At 33.6% G+C, this 18,538-nt stretch overlaps 1 protein-coding gene across 1 annotated transcript; it reads left to right on the top strand.

The window, feature by feature from the left end:
- Nucleotides 1-8,801: 8,801 nt before the first annotated feature.
- Nucleotides 8,802-9,461, top strand: LOC149176690 (uncharacterized). The gene has a single exon (XM_089421533.1). The coding sequence runs from the start codon at nucleotides 8,802-8,804 to the stop codon at nucleotides 9,459-9,461; it is 660 nt and encodes a 219-aa protein (XP_089277659.1).
- Nucleotides 9,462-18,538: the final 9,077 nt, after the last annotated feature.

Consider the following 18,538-nt stretch of genomic DNA (forward strand, 5'->3'; position numbering starts at 1 on the left):
AGATTGTTGTGGATAATTTTCAAGCCTTAGTGTTGTACAAATAGTGTTAGCACCCACAAAAGAATGTGAGTGGTGAGTGTGTATAATCCATAAGATACTAATAATATCTAAATTAAGTATATGTATCCCTTACCTGGTTGGATGACTTCATGAATTCTTTGAGTGGGGCCAAGTACACTTGAAAGAGTGATTTGAAAAGTGTGTATCATTGGATTCAAATGATAGAAAGTGGTGAGTGGAAGACAAAGGATGTATTGTGTACATGATTGTTTATTCCATTTGGATTAACCAATGATCCTAAGAAATTCTTGAGACTTGTGAATGCATTCTTGAAACCATTTCTGGGAAATTTTATTATCGTCTACATATATGACATTATATTCTTTTGTAAGCGCAAGAAAGAACACCTAAATCATGTGAGAAAGTTGCTACAATGGTTGAAGGAAGAGAAAGTATTGATAAATTTTAAAAAGTGCATGTTTTAAAAGGAGTTAGTGTATGTGTGATTTGTAATTTCCAAGGAAGGTTTGAAAATAGATCCTGGAAAGGTAAAGGGAATTTTGGATTGGGAAAATCTTTCTTGGTTTAGTAAACTTCTAGAAGAAATTTATGTGAAATTCAATGATAATTTTGCACCACTTACAAAATGTATGAAGAAATGATATTTCCAATAGATAATAGGAGGCATGAAATCATTTGTGAACTTGAAGAAGAAGATAATTGTTGACGAGAAAAGTTTATATGCTTCGCTAACAATACCCTTGAATCTCACAGGGTAGGGGAGATAATGGGAAGAGCTTGTTGTTTAATGCCCTGTGTGTAATAATTCCAATTATGTACAATAAACTAAAACAAAAAAAAAGAAATATGTACAAGAAGTAAATGAAAATAGAGATAATTTTCACAGTAGGTATAATATATATATGACCAAGTTTGTAGAATAATAAACAAACTTATAAAATAAAAATAACAAATTTATAAGTATATCTGAGTGGCCAAAACATAGCGTAAATAAAACTAAAACAGACACAATTTAGTTCACAATGTCAACAACATACACCATCAATTCTGCACATAAGTTTCAAACAATAAATAATAAAAGATTAGACATGTATCCTGAATAAAAAGATTTTCAAATGTCAAATTTTTATTAAAATATGCAAGTACATCAAACTCTTATGGTAGATCTCTATGAAAATCTTGACCATAATTTATTCTAGATGCCTAAGATGTAATAGACTCATATGTAGGAAACTGATTGCCAAAAAAAATTAAGGCAATGTCACTGGGAAGATGTGGACCTCTATAATAAAATTGGATTGACAAATGTTTCTACAACATGTGTGCTAATTAGCACTGATATGAAATATATGAGACCTTCTAATAACGAAAATAATGCAGGAAAAATAAAACAACCTAAGATGTGCTTAATTTCTGCTTGCTACTCAAATGATTTATTTTCAACTGAAACAGGTAAGCCATAGTACTTAATAAAATAATTTATCAATGGAAATGTAAACTATTAAAATTTAAACATGCCTCTCCTCACTATTAAACATGTAAATGTTTTCTCAGGGTTTCTAGTAAAAAAGAGGTTTACACCTGGAGAGATTTGATCTCTCTCAATGCTTGATACATCTGGAGTTAAGATGGATCTAGACTAGTAATTATTTTTACTTAAATGTGGCTATGGTAATGCTAATTCCTACTTAAATTGTTATAACAAATTTTCTAATAAATTAGAGTTTTATAGTATAATCTATATATTTTATATTTTTGGTCTTTTTAAAAATATATTTCTAATAAGTTTTAATTAAAATTTGATAAAAATGATAAAAATATCAAATTTCAATTGTTATAATTTTTTATAAATTAATTTTTTATTTTTTTCTAATTTTTAAATCTATTTTACCCTACAAATAAATAATGATACTTTATTTTACCAATATCACCATTTATTATTTTATTTTTAGTTTAATTAAATAAATAAAATTTTAAAATTTATCAAAACTATGGTTATAAATAATCTTAAAATAAATGAAACTCATATTTGGTATATTTTGGTATAAGAAAACTTAGAATGTTTGAAATGGCCATATCCATTGGATTCTAGAATATTTTGGAAAGCTGCATTGAGCATAAGCGAAGGGGCTATTTAAACAAAATCCACCTTTCCGCTGAAATAATCGGCAACACAACACAAAAACCACATACATAGTGATAATTATTGTCATGTGCATTAATATACTAAAGATCCTAATGTGATTTGCACAATATTTGGGAGAGGCCCAGAGCTTGCGGGAATGAAATTCTGATCATAAAGGTTATTTAAAATTATTTTTTGCAGGAGCCAGGAAATATGGTATCGTTGGAGGGTTTATTGGACATGAGCATGCCTCATAGTCTGGTTGTGTCTATTTCATCGTAGGGCCATTTCAATCCATTGTTGCGGGTTTCCAAGTGGCTCACCTCTAAATTCATCATGGTCACTCTTGTTACAATCAAAGACGAATGTGAGGGAATGTTATAGGCATGAGATGTAGTGTCTGAGAACGACCTCAAATCCCTCTGCTAAAATTGAATTTGAAACAATCTCAAACTTACTTCCTTTGGATTTCAATAGCTCAAAGGACCCAGGCATGGTCCTTAATATGCAGGAATGGGGGGCTTATGTTAGAAAATCTTATAGAGAGTTTAAACGCTTGTGATTGAGTACGTTGGTATTTTGTGTTTTTAATTTTATTGTTTAAGTAGGATATATTAGAGAAGAATACCTTCAAAGAAATATTGGGTGTTAAAACTTGGAGAATGTAAATATCAACCAAAATGTTTTATCTATTACAATGTTTTTTTTTTTATTTTTTATTTTTTTTTTTAAATTTTTATTTTTTTAACCATGTCAAAATATTTATATATCTTAGCTTTACATTACATTACAACATATTTAAAGTTAATTACATTACAACATATCTTCCATAGACTGAAAAGTCACTAGACTCTGCTCATTAAATATCATATTTTGACGAACTTAAATACACTAGAACAAACCCAAATAATCTTACCTCCACTTCCATTTTTATGGACGTCAAGATTCAATTTTGTTTTCTACTTCTTATTTACATGATTGAAAGTATAAAAGAAATATCTCAATATAAAAAATGTTATGAAAGAAGATTTAATTTAAGCCATGTACCAAAGAAATATCTCCATCAGAAAAATATTATGAAAACAGTTCAGAAGTTATATGTAAAATTTTCCATTCAATAAAACAAATCACAAAGTATTATTATGAAAAATACACGATAAATAAAAATTCAAATATCGAAAACATTTACAAAGTCAAGTGTTGATATTTCCTTGATAGATCGGTACATGTGTTGTATTGGAAGAGAAGAGTCAAGACTTGTAGACCATTATAAAAGGCTTCAATGAAGCATGGAAATGGATTTCATGAAAAATGATGACCTGTGAGCCTATGTTGTTGAAAAAGTATTGTATTGGAAGAGTAGAATCCATATTTGTATACCTTGATAAATTATACATACAAGCCTACAACAAAGCATCGAATTGGAGTTTATGAAAAGTGAGGTCCCGAAGTCGACTGGAAAAATCGTTTTCTGTTGTTTAAAACTATAAATAACTTTGAAACTAGAGCTATGCACGTTTCCAACTGTGTAATCCAACGAGTGGTAGAGGAAAACCAAATACAAGTGTAGTACTACACATGTCAGGTTGCAGTACAAACAACTTTATGATGATATCACTTTCCCCTTTCCCATTGGTTTTGGACTACAATCATCCTCTAAACCAAAAGATTGGAAGAATTGATATAACAAACTCTTTCCAATTATAACCATTTCAATCTTGCCCATAAATATAAATCAACCAAAAAAAACTTCTTACATATTCTTGTGCCTGCTCGAATGATCAAAAACATAGAATTCCTGGACTTGCAAAGCCGAAACCCTGAATAGTTTAAAGTAGTATTTCGAGTCTTCAAAGTGATGATTTTAGATATTAGATGGAAGACTACTAGATCCTCAAGCGAAGGCTTTGGAATGCCCTTCTGATTTTCCTATAAATGAGCTTGAGGCATTTAAGTTATCATGAAAATGGAATGCTCTTAATCACATAACTTCCATGACTTGAGCATAACAAACAATTCCATGTGACTCGTTTGGTTACAATATGTTTCATATGATTCCTTACGGATAATAAAAGAAAATCATGTTATTAATTTGGTGTCCAAACAAAATTTCTTGTGAATCATATAGTATATGCATCACAATAGAATTAGATGGCAACCTTGAGATTTATCTTTTAGGCAGGAGATTCCATGATGGCAATAAAAAATCAAAGCCATTTAAAATTTATTAAAATCTCTATGGAGATCAAAGTGGATGGTAGCATTCCCTTTCTCGACTTTTTCATCACCAAGCAAGAGAATGGCTCCATCTCCCATCAAGTTTTTCACAAGAATACTCACACCATGCAATATCTCCATGCCAATTCTCATCATTACCCGACCTAGAAATTCAGTGTTTTGCACACCCTTTCTACCAGATCCCTCAAGATATCTGATGGTTTTCATATCAATGATGAAAAATCTTGTATTTTAAAGGTTTTCATGACCAGTGGTAATAGTAAGCATCAAGGCCTGAAATCATTCCAAAATGGAGGAAAAATACCTAGAGCTAAGGCTGATCTTAACAATCCTATTGCCACTAGTCATATTCCTTTTATTCATGGAACCTCTAACAATTTGGATCATATTCTTAAGAAGAGTAATATCTCTATGACCTTTAAACCGCTTAACAGTATTCGGTATTCCCTCAAATGTGTTAAGGATCGGATTGAACCCTCTAACACTAAAGGGGTTTACATGATCCCATGTTCCTGTGGGAAGCCTTATATAGGTGAGACATGTCGTTCTATCAAGTTTAGAATTCAAGAGCGTGCAGTGCAGATTAGGCATAACCGCTCTCATTCTTTGGCTCTTGGTAAGCATTCAACAAGAAGTAAGCATCATATTTGTATGGAAGATGCTTAGGTCCTTTCTAATATTTCTCATTATCACCATAGAAAGTTCAAGGAAGAAATTGAGATAGAGAAGCGAGCCGCTAACAATCTTAATAGGGATGATGGCTAGAGAATTAGTAAAAGTTGGATTCATTCTCTCTCCTCTAATAATTCTTATTCTTAATTCAATTTTGATTTTTTTTTTCTCTCTCTTTTATTAATTGTCTAAGCTTATTTTATTTTCTCCCCTAGTTAATTTCTATTCTAATAATTCTTTTCCTCGTTCTTTTATACTTTTATGATAGAGGGATATACTTTTTTACTTATTTTAGTTTTATTTAATTTTTATATCTTTATTCCTTTATTTTCTATTATAAATAGTTATTTACTTGTAATATTTAAATGATTACTTTGACGTTTTAATAATATTTTATTTATATTTATTAATGGCATTTATCTACTTTTACAATATATGGCTTTTTTACCTCGGTTCTCCACAATCAAGTAGGGGGTAGATGTTAAGCTTAAATGTTTAACAGTTAACATTTAAAAAATTTAATCTAATGTCAATGTCAGCCCTAATAAAGAATCTATATAATTATTATGTATAAACAAAATATAAGTTCAATATTTGTTTTACGAAAAGAAAAGTAGAATTGTTTTCATCAGACAGTGTGGAGTGGAATTATGTTTGAGAGAAAGGGTGAAATAATTAAAGTAAAATAGTTAATTTAACATTGGTGGACTCTAGATTTTGAATATAATATTTTTATTTTAAAATATAATATAATATTTTTTATTTTTTAAATAAAATTACTCATTTTTTATTGCGCTGAAGGGTGTTCTCTAGCCCAAGATGCTACAAATGTCTAACATTAATGTAAACATTTTGACATGGAAAAATAAAAATAAAATATGGTAGAGGTGTAACTTAATGTAATGTAAACATTTTAACTCAGTGAAAATAAAATAAAAATAACCGTATAAAATTTAATAATAAAAAAATAAATATGACCACTGGTATTAAGATCCATCGTATTGACCGATGGTATTCATGTGGAATATAACATATTTAAGGGGAAAATTAAACTAGCCTAGATCCATCCTAGTTTGATGTTATATTTAGATACATAATTAGCTATAAAAATTGATGTCGTTGAATCCATGTAGCCTGTAAAGGTAAAACATTTTTATGAATATGTTCACACTTGGCATTTGTCAGGGGGGCTTCACTCAATGAACCTTTGACATATCACATCTGTTCATGGCATATTAAACAATACCCTTAATTTGAATACATGTTGGAAAACACCTGCATAAATCACATTATTTAACCCCCTACCAATGTGAACCCAATATACCTTCCCAATTTAAAAACCCGTACTTTCACAAGGTATGTAGGTATCCATTTTTTCATTAACATTTTTTATACCCGTTTATATTTTTTCATTAACTCTGGGCTTTATTTTTTATGCCTATCAATATAAAAGCCCTCTACCCCATATATATCCCCAAATATATTATGTCTTTTTTTCCTCAATAAATATCCCCTTATATGAACCCACATGGTATGATATTTCCCCCAGTGAAACCCCCATGGAATTTGTATGGATTTTTTCAGTGGTCCTATGTCCTTTTGTATGTTTATTTTCTATCGTTTAATGGATGAATACATGATGTGTATATAGAAATAGAGCTAAGATAGATCTAGGATGGTAAGTTTAGAAACAAATAAGATTAACTGTGAAAGTGAGATCGGGTGAGTGGAGGAGGTGGAAGAAATATTAGGTAAAATATAATTATTACATTTTATCTAATATTTATGCCTACCTTCACCCACATTTTACTAGCTTGTGAGAAATATTAGGTAAAATATGATACTACAATATTATATTTTACCCAATATTTCCGGTGAATTGGTCCACTTTTTATTATAATTTTTCCTTATATTTGAAGTTTAAAAATAAACAAGCTCAACTATAAAATTAGCAAGGGAGAGGGGAAATATTGAGTAAAATGTAATATTTAGGATGGCAGGTAATGATAAATATTAGGTATATTGTAATAATATTACATTTTAATTAGTAATTCCCCCAACCCTGGCCACGTTTTACTGCGTGAGAGTAGTAATAAATATTGGTAAAATATAATACTATAATATTATATTTTATCCAAGATTTCCTCTCACCTGATCCACATTTTATTTAAAAAAATCTTTAGATTTGAAGTTCATACGTAAACTTAACTCCTATGTAAACATTTGATCCTAGTATGGTAGACAGGTTGTAGTGTTTAACATTTTGACTCAGTAAAAATAGAATAAAATACATAAAATTAATAATTAAACCAACTTAGATCCATCTTAACTTTTGATCTACCAAGCATAGAGAGGGATCAAATTTCTTGAGATGAAAACCTCCTTTAAGTTGCAAAGAGATTTGATCCCTCTTGTTGCTTGGTAGATCTAGAGTTAATATGGATCTAGTTTGTTTATTTAGTTAGCCTAGCTTTACTTCTTTTACAATATAGGGCCCCTTTTTTTAATTAGATAGTTAGTCTTGGTCTTTTTGACCACTTTTCCTAGTTTTTATTTATATTTATTTTATTATGATATATGTTCTCCTAGTAATTATAATATTTTTTTTTTTGGTAGGTAAGCACCCACGGGGGATTTGAACCAGTGACCTATCACAAAGAGTGCCTTAACAGTGCACCCATTCACCGTCAATCCAAAGCCCCGTGGGCCCTAGTAATTATAATAATTATTTCAATATTTAAATATTTATTTATTATTATACCCTTATTTATTTTATTCTTGATTTTTTGTTTGGGATTCTATTTTATTATATATTTTAAATTTACTATTTATATATTTATAATAGTTATTTAAATATTTAAACATTTAATTTTTTATTTATATGAATATAATAGTTATTTACATTTTTATAATTTTATAATTTTTATTTACATTATTATTTAATCGTTATTTGGTCAAATTTTGTTATTTCTTGTCTAATGAGTAATTTCTTTGAATTTTGAACTATTAGACTCCTCCCTCCCTTTTTATACCCTTGTTGGATCCTACTTTCTCCATATTTTCATCTCGATGATGAACCACATTGGTTGGTTTGAAATGTGTTGGAAATTAATACTTTTATGTGATGGATCCAAAACATAGATTTCTAAAAAAATCTACTCAAAAAAGCCTCCATTTAGATATGGATTTATGTTGCTGGTGTGTTTAGTAATGAAATATTGTTGAAAGTGTTTGTGATGGTAGACAAATTTAATTGTTTATGTAAGGATTTGTCCTTCATGGTTTGAGCATGAAAGATATATGAAATATGAATCATTGAGATCAAGCAAGTGGTAGCTTGTAGTTCAGGGGTTGGAACTCATTTTAGTGGAAGCTGATAAATTCAAGGGTTGTAGATCCTTTCATTTGCAGTTGATAAATCAAGGAGTATTAGCTTCTTGTTGGTTGTAGCCATAAAACTTTGTAATAGAAAGTAGTAGCTTTCCTTTGTGAATAAATTGTAGAAAATTTTGAAGAATTTAAGTGTACTATTTGTGCTAGTTATGTTCATTCTTGTCATGCTCATTTGAATTAATTACTGGAGTATTTCTTGGTGTCCTAGTATCATTGTAAGTAAAACAAGTTTGTGAAATTCCTACAATACTAATTCATGCCCCCTTATCAATGTTATGTTAGTTTCAAAAAAATAGTAGCAATTTCAAGTTGTTTCAAATCGATTTGATAATTGGCCAAAATATCAAGGGCTATGGAAAAACACGAAGGAGGATTTACCAATAGGGTACCTATGTTCAATGGAACAAACTATGTATTATGGAGAGTAAGGATAAAGACTTATATTCAATCACTTCGAGCTGATGTATGGGATGTTGTGGAAGAAGAATATCAAAAGCCTCCAACAGTGATTACTAAAGATCAGAACATGGAGTTCACATGTAATCCTAAAGCCTTGAATTCGCTGCTTGTTGGCCTACTTGAATCAATACTTGTCAAAGTATTGGACTGCACATCTACAAAAGCTATCCAAGACAAAATGACTAGCTCCTATGAAGGTGACAAAAAGGTAAAGAAAGCTAAAATTTATGGTTTTATGATGAAATTCGAGTCTTTGAAGATGCATGATGATGAAGATATTGCAAATTACTTCTTAAGAGTTGATGAGGTTGTGAACACCATAAGAGGCCTTGATGAGAAATTAGAAGAATTTGTAGTAGTTCAAAAGGTGTTGAGATCTCTTCCTGAGAGATTTAATCCCAAGGTTTCAGCCATTGAAGAGATGACCAATTTAAACACTCTCACTCTTGATGATCTACTAGACACACTTATTCATTATGAGATGAGAATCTCCAATGGCAAGCCTACAATAAAAGAGTTAACCTTCAAAGTAGATAAGAAGCCCAAGGAATAGCATGATGTTTCATGTTATGAATTAGATGGAGAAGAAGCCAAGTTTGTGAGGAAGCTCAAGAGAGGCTCCAAAAAATGTAAAGGTAAGTTAACTTTTAAGTTCTTATATAGTGGCAATTTTGGTTAGTTTACATCAAAATTCCCCGAAAGAAGAAGAAGGACTATGATCCTAGAGAAAAATTTAGGAAAGTACAAAAAGATGGGAAGAAGTCCAATAAGAAGAGCTTCTAAATCCAAGAAACTAACTTTTTTGAAATCCTCAAATGAGGAAAGAGATGATGACAATCCAAAGGAATTCATGCTTATGGCTATAGAAAATCTATAAGTTGAAACCATTAATTTCGATGAAGATGAGTTAGAAGTTGACCTAGAAGGATAACTAGTAAGTGCACTTGAAGAAATGGAAACGCTGAAAAAGACAAATAAAGCCCAAATTGAGATATTAAACAAGGAAACCATTGAAGTTGTTCAACCATTGTTCCTCCAAATTGAAGAAAGGTATAGATATTGAAGAACCTTTAAATCATCGGCTACATCAGAAGAATCAAGCTTGTGAAAGGCTAGCAAGTGAAATTGTTTTGTTGAGAAAATAACTAGAAAGATAAAAATCCAAGTGTGCTTCAATAATAAGCTTGGAAAAGGGACTGGTAATTTAAATCTGCTTTTGGAAGCACAAATATTTTCCATATATCAAGTTGGTCTTGGATTTGAGGTTGAATCTAGCTCAGTAGCAGAATTAATAGGAAAAACATCAATCACCTTTGTACTTGCAACAAAAAAAGGGTTTGTGTAGCAGCAAAAAACAATGACATCACAAATCCCAATACCCAGTCACAGAATGATCAACAACGATAAATTAAAGGGAGAAATTTGGCACAACAAAATAACAGTACTAGAAAGGCAAATCGAAATGCACTAAAATCAACCTAGCCAATTATTAGAAGACAATTTTCCAGGTATGTTGGTATATTTCTAGGCTATTGCTTTACATGCACTAATTATGAACATAAAGCAGCAAAATGCAGAGTGAAATTTATCCTATAGGAAACTCAGAGCAAGAAGAAAAAATAAACAACAAAATCAATTAATTAGACAAAGTAATTGCATACCCAGGTACATCATTTTTTTTTCTCCTTTGAAAAATTTGATTCAATGTTTTAAATGTCAAAATTTTGGGCATAGAGCAGTTGATTACAGACTTAAGGATAAGAGGTATGAACCAGTTATTGAGCAGATTAGACAAAACCCCATGTTTTGGAAAGAAAAGGAAAATGAAGAGTAATGTAATATTGTTTTGTGTGATTAGAATGAAGGTAGTCACTAGTATGTGGATAGTAGTTGTTCCAGACACATGTAAGGAGACAGAAACAAGTTCTTGACATGGAAACTAGTCAAAGAAGGTAAATGTAACCTTTGGTAACAATGCACCTGGTAGTATTGTTAGTAAACGAGTTGTTAGTCTATCACATGGCAAAGGTAAAGCCGAGAATGTATTGTGTGTTGACGGGATGAAGCATAATATTCTTTGTGTGTCTCAGATGTGTGTTCAAGGCTATGATGTAATTTTCAAGGCTAAAAATTGTCAAATGAAGTCTACATGCATAGGTTAAATAGTATATGAAGTTGTGATCTAGAATTATGTAGGAATGCAACAAAATACAGATATAAACATAAACACAGAGATGCAACAAAAATAAAATTTCATTTCATTAATATCACAGAACTGAAATATACTTACATACAGAATGGAGATAAACTAGCTCAAGTGATGGTATCCTATCTTTGAGAAGAGATGTGGAAGCTACATGTCTCTAAGCTATGTTACAATGAGGTACGAAGGCCTATTTATTATTGAGAAACAATGGAAACACATCAACATAAAAAACCCTAACCCTAGGAGATGAAGCGCCAAAACTATGGGCCTTGTTTGGGAAAATTGGTACATCAACTTCCCGAGGTCAAAACTTTGGCATATGATCTCCATCTAACAGGCACACTACCTTGTTAGAAAGATCTATCTGAGGAATACAACTTTCAATTGCAAACATCAATAAAACAATCATGACTGTGTATTTTTAGAAGGGAAAAAAATGTCGTTTAGGGCCCCAAAATGGATCTGGACGTTCAAGAACCGAAAAACTACCAAAAATAGTAAATTATTCTACAATTAAGGAAACTGAAAAAATGAAAGAAACAATGGTGGGGGTCCAGGTGGAATGGTTGGGTGGTCATCCCACCTTAGGAAGCAATGGTCCCCATTGTGTTGAGTGCCTCCATGAGATGGGTAAACTTCTATTGAACTTGGTCCTTGGTGAGCCACTTGCCTTGGTGTAGGAGTTCACTAACTTTGACATCCTGATGCAGTTGTATTTGTTGTTGGTGATTAATATTTATCTGTGTGTCCATGATCTGATCAGTTGTGGCCTATTCCATCCAGTCTAGGTTTAATTCTATTGGTGTGATTTGTTCTGTAATGTCTGAGTGTTCAATAATGGTGGAAAGTATGGTCAAAGGCGATTTACATTGAGCACTAGGTGCAGTCCAAGGAATGGTGGAATGATGAGGTTGAAATAATTGTCCCTTACAACCTTAGTGATAGTGTTAGGCCCATATCAGAGTAGGTGAAGTTGGCAGTGGGGCCCAATGTGGTGCTCCTTTTGCAAATGTAACTAAAATTTCTCGCTCACCCGAAACTTGTGAGGCACTTGATGTTGATCATGTTGCTGATTGTACTTGTCATTGGACTTCTCTAAGATATATTGAACCTACTGTTGGATGTGTTAGATGTGATCAATAAATCTGGTTTCTTTATCAGCCTTGGACAATAAATGTGCGGATTTTGTCTGTGTAGTCACATGAGGCATGGAAACATTAATCAGACACAATGTTTGAAATCCTAGACCCACTTGAAAGGGATTGCAACCAATCGAGATATGGAGAGATCTATTATAACTGTGTTGCACATAAGGAAGAATCTCTTCCTAAGTTCATGGATGCATAGAGTTGTACATGCGAAGTATGTGCACTATCATCCTATTGTTGACCTTTTTTTGGCGATCAGTTTGGGGATGGAATATGGTCGATTTGGTGAGCTTGTTGTCCAGTAATGTCCATAGGCTTGAACAAAATGTGCTCAAGAACTTGTTATCCTGATATGATATAATGGTCTGCAAGACCCCAAAATGTACCCACACTCATTCAAAGAAGAGTTTTGCAGTGTCCTCTGCTGTGATAATCTTCTTATAGGTTGCCGATATATCCATATTAGAAAATCTATCCGCAACCACAATTACACAATGATTACCATGCTTCATAGAAGGGAGGCTAGACATATAGCCCATGGATATGGATTCCTAAGGATGAATGGGAGTAGGCAGAGGAGCGTACAACCCTTGCTTTTTGATGGTTGGCTTGGCAATCACACAAGAAATGCAATATCTGATGTATTTCCCAACATCGTGTCAGAGTTTTGGCCAATAAAAGTACCTTTGTAGTACAACCATAGTTTTCTCCATACCAAAGTGACTTGTGACCTGACTGTAGTAAACCTCTCAAATCAACTTTGCACGCTTGCTTGAAGGAACATAAAGGTGGTCCAAGTAGCATACTAATGCATCATGGAAGTGGAAATGAAGAACTTTCATTCCATCTGATAGCATCTGGTATGTGGAGGTGAACTCTGGATCATTTTAGTATAGTTGCGGCCATCTAGAGGTATCGTGGTCACAAGAGTTGAGAATAATAGTCAGTGCTGCAACTAGGGGATGGCTGAGGTAGTCTACAACATGATTGGTGTTGCCCTTTTTCTATTTAATATTCAACTGGAATTGTTGCACATATGTAAACCACTTCTGATGGTGATTGTTCTTCAACTTCACTTGTGTCTTTATAAATTGCATAGGTCAATGATTGGTGTGGATGAACTTCTCCTTCCCCGGAATGTAATGCTTCCATTTTCGGCAAGCCTGCACAATGGAATACATCTCTTTATCATAGGTGGACTACTTATGAATTGTATCACAAAGTGTATTTCTATGATAGGCCACTGGATGCTTGTGTTGGGTGAGGACTGCACCAATAGCATAGTCGAAGGTGTCCGTCTCAATTCCAAAAGGTTGTTACAGGTCTATAAATGTGAGTATTGTTGGAGAGATGAGGTGGTGCTTCAACTCAACAAACGCCTTCTATTGGGACTCAGAGTAAATTTTTTTTTCTTTCACTCCACTCTTGATAATCTAACTCAAAATCTAAGTGATACGAGAGAATCCCAACACTAACATCTAATAAAAATTTGCAAGCCCCAAAAATATGCGAAGTTGGGTTAGAGTGGTAAAGGCTCGCCAATCCTGAATGAATTAGATCTTAGTCGATTCTACATGCATGCCTCGCTCATCTATGATGTAACCCATATATTGGACCTAACCCATGCCAAACGTGAATTTATCCAAGTTGGCATAGAGTTTTTGTAGTCGTAGGATTTGAAGCACCTACCGAATATGTTGCAAGTGTTCTTCCCAAATCTTGTTGAAGATTAGGATGTTGTCTAGATAAAAAACCATGAATGAGTTGGTGAAGACCTGCAATATGTCTTCAATTAGCCTCATAAAATTAGCGGGGGCATTTTTCAACTTGAAGGGAATAACCAACCATTCAAAAAGACCTTCCTTGGATTTGAATGTAGTCTTCGATACAATTGTTATTGGAACCTGGTGATAGCTAGAATACAAATCAATCTTGTTGAAATACTTGGCCCCCTTGAGCTGTTCCAAAAGGTCATCAATATGTGGGATTGGATACCTGTTTCTCACAATGATAGTGTTTAGTGCTTAATAATCAATGCAGAGCCTCCAAGTCCCATCCTTCCTATGTACATGTACAACCAAGCTCCCACAAGGTGAGGAACTTGGTCGGGTGTGCCCTTTTTGCAGCAACTCCTAGATTTTCCACTTGATCTATTTATTTTCCAAAAGAAACTAATGATATATCAGGTTGTTGGGTAAAGGTGATCTAGGAGTAAGATCGATCAAATGCTTGACCTAATAGTGCAAGAGTACCCCTGTGGGTGAGGAGAAGGTGTCCCTCTATTCTTACACAACTGTATCCACCTTCTTCTGTTGCAGGGAGGAACGCTTCCCAAGGGCCATATATGTGGCCACGATCTTCCCCTTAATTTAAGAGCGAATCAGAAAGAAAAAAATCTCCCATTCTAGGAGATGACCTTACTCCATTGCTTAGCAGAGATGAAAGAGATGGCGGTAGGTGGGGTTACCTCTAGTATCCTATATAACTTATTGCCCAAAGAAACAATAAAAGTGTGAGGCCTCAAATCATATACAACATGATTCTTCCACAACTATGGTTGGCATAATAATACATCACAAACTTCAAGAGGAGCAACATCATAGGATACCTCATCCATGAAGGGCTTGATGTTATAAGGAAGGCGAAATTGCTGGTTGATGCAGAGATCTTGTCCACGATACAACCACTCGATGATATATGGATGTGGGTATGGTGTGGCTGGTAGGCCCAACTTCTTAACTACCTATGTTGAAATGAGGTTGTTTTGGCTCCTGTTGTTGAGAATGAATTGCAGCGATGAACCCTTCACCCACATCTATGAGTGGAAGAGACACTCCCCCTCCTCTTCATCTTTGGGCTCAGTATTATGGATCTTGGTGGTGGCAATAGTGGCACTAAGATCCGCATCAATAATATTCTTCCCTTTGTCATTCTTCTTATTAGGTTATGACTCAAAGTCAGAACATGCTTCTGATTATGAAGCCTTCAACTCGACAACCAATGACTTCTTGCCTCGATCTTCAATTGTGTTGTGAGTGTGGATATTATGGAACTCACATCACTTTCCTATGTCCTTCTTTGTATTTTTGGTGTCATTCATTGCTTGCATCTTCAATAGGTTGTCCTGGGTCACTCCACCTTGGCTTTATCCTTTGTTCTGCGATTTGGGGGTGCCTTTCCCTTGCTTTAGATTCACAAATCCAAATTCTCACTTCTGATGTTTAAACTTCTCCTCGATATTGACAACGTATCGATAGGTGGCACCAAGTGAGGAGATTTCAAGGAACTCCATCTCATATTGGATGTATTTGCGCAGAAAGTTGTGGTACTTGAGTACCAGATGTTGCTAAGAATCCTTGATACCCAACTTTGTGTGAAGGGTACTCGTGCACTTTATGTAATTATCTTCATAGCTCCCGATAGGATAATATTTCTCCTTGATGGCATATCAGAAAGAGTTCTAAGTGGGTGTGGCTAAAAATAGTGAGGGTTCCCTCTCGTCCTTCTGCTCATAATAGGTTTCCCAACATTGCTTTACGTGAGGGGAGGCTTTGAGGAGTGAAAAAGTAAGATTTTCCCTATTGGAAAAATCATTAACTAAAAAATACGCTTGCAACATATTTAACCATCTATCTATGATGTCTTCATCTAGCTGGCATTCAAATATGGGAATATCAAGGTTGACTTGTACCTTAAAGGGCGTGGCTATCAGATGAAGATGTGTCACCTATGGAAATCTGTCAAAGGATTTGGGAAAAGTTTCCAATCATCACGCTCCTTTGTCACTTGATGGATTCTTAGAGAAATATTTAAAGGGATGTCCTACTCCCTCATATTTTTTTTCTTCTGCCATGGGATGCCTTAAGCTCTTGCAATGGTTCAACTAGTTCAAGCCCTAACTCCTTATACCCTAACCTCATTGGGGACATGCAAAGAAAAAAGAAGAAAGAGAAGATCCACTCTAATACCACTGATCCATACTTATGCAGGAATGCAAAAAAACATAGATATAAACATAAACACAGAGCTGCAGTAGAAATAAAAATTCATTTCAATAATATCACAAAACTGAAATATGCTTACATATAGATTGAAAATAAACTAGCTAGAGTAATGGTAGCTTATATATGAGAAGAGATGTGTTGGCTTCATGCCTCTGTACTATGTTACAAGGAGGCTCGAAGGCCTGTTTATTATTGAGAAATAATGGAAAATCCTAAACATCCAAAAACCTAACCCTAGGAGATGAAGTGCCAAAACTATGGGCCCTGTTTGGGTAAATTGGTACATCAACTTCCCAGAGTTGAAATTTGGCATATGATCTTTGTCTGATGTGCACAATACCTCATTAGAAATATTTATCCAAGGACTACATCTTTCAAATGAAAACATGAGATAAAGATTCATGTTTTCCCATTTTTCCTAAAACACATCATTTAGGGCCTCAAAATAGCTCTAGAGGTTCCGGACCCGAAAAATTGCCAACAATAGTAAATTGTGCTACAATTAAGGAAATTGAGAAACTGAAGTAAATAGTGGTGGGGGTCCAAGTGGAATAGTCAGGTGGCCACCATTATCCACCTGGATCAAGTCATAAGAATAGATAGTAATTTCTATGCCTTAAAAGAGAAAACATAGAGGTGTTGCTTGTCAAGGATTGATGAGAGTTGGATATGGTATAGGAGACTTGGACATCCAAATTATGATCAGATAGTCAAATTAAGCAAGAAGGATGTTGGCAAGGATTTACCTAGGTTATCAAGACCAGAGAACACAATTTGCAATTATTTTCAATTGGGTAAGAAAACTCGAGTACCATTCAAATCAAAGGAAAGCTCATCATCAAAGCCACTTCAACTATTACACATGGACCCGTGTGGACGATCAAGAACAAAATCACCCATAGGTAAATTGTTTTTTATGCTTATAATTGATTATTTTAGTAGGATGATGTGGTTTTTTTTGCCTCGGAGAGAAATATGAAGCCTTTGGGAGGTTTAAGGACTTCAAAGCTATCACTGAAAATGAAACGGATTGCAAAATCAAGAGCATAAGATCTAACAATGGAGGTGAATTTAATTCAAAAAAAATCATTACTATTGTAAGAGGAATGACGTTAAGAGGAAATTCACTATAACTAAGAATTCACAGTAGAATGGTGTAGCAGAGAGAACAAATAAATATGTATAGCAATTAGCCAGAGTTATGATTGATGAAAGGAAAGTTCAACATAGATTTTGGGTTGAAGGCATTCACACAATAGTGGTGATACCCAACATAGCTCATTTGAGACCAAACATTGTGTTGTATCTCATTCTACTTTCTCTATTTTCAAAAGAAAATGTATATATATCTACAAAAAGATCATTTTTTTAAGAAAAAAGAGAAAGAAAAATCAAAAGGAATTTTTATTTATTTATTTATAATGGGGAATTAAACTGCACTAATTAAATATTAAATCATACTTAAGATTAAGTAGGTGGGTCCATATACACAAAAGTCGGAAAATTTTTAAATGTCATTTACATTTTTGGGCACGATGGATGATACAGTCGGGGCCCATTGGATGGAGAAAACCCTATGACACAACATGCCCGATGGTTAGCTCTGTGAGTGCCTTCGCAAAGACATCGTCAGATCTCTATTGACTGCAAATTAACGACACCATTTTGTCTATTTTGTCACAATGTCTTGTCAATGTACCCCTATCGCATATCATCAACCATGTCATCCACCAGCTCATCAATCATCTTGTCACCATGTCATCATTCAAATTTCCCATGTTCAAATTCAATTATGTTTTTCCCACCCTTTGCTTCGTTTTCTCTATAAAATCTCATTTCTTTTACTAATTTCATTTGTCATTGTCCCTTGATCCTGCTTCCGTGGATCAAATTGCACAAATTGAAGCTCCAGTCAACATCACCCACCACTACTCATGTATTTTCACAAAAGCTTTGACATCCAAGATGATCAAAATGTCGAAGAAAGCCATTTTGGCAGGTTCTGCTTCCCATATTCCATTGATGAACATCTAAAGAGATATATTTGACCCAATTTGCTCCATTAATTACATAGAAATTTACAAACATGTTCTTCTCAACCAAGCTGAGTCTCCTATATATGCAACTACTATTAGGTCAAGTGTTTTCGCTGCAATGAATCCTCAAACCCATGTGTTCCTAGAATTCATATATTGGCTTGTCTCTACCCTCTATCCTCAAAAACATTTTTTCATGAACAAAATTAGGTGAAAATATTTTTCAAGTGTTTTCC

Source organism: Pinus tabuliformis, chromosome 4_1, assembly GCF_031772625.1.
Source record: "Pinus tabuliformis cultivar Carrire ecotype Pingquan chromosome 4_1, CPIR1, whole genome shotgun sequence".
Taxonomy (NCBI): Eukaryota; Viridiplantae; Streptophyta; class Pinopsida; order Pinales; family Pinaceae; genus Pinus; species Pinus tabuliformis.

Coding starts and splice junctions, on each gene's coding strand:
- LOC149176690 (XM_089421533.1), top strand. CDS start 8,802: ATGGAAAAACACGAAGGAGGATTTACCAATAGGGTACCTATGTTCAAT.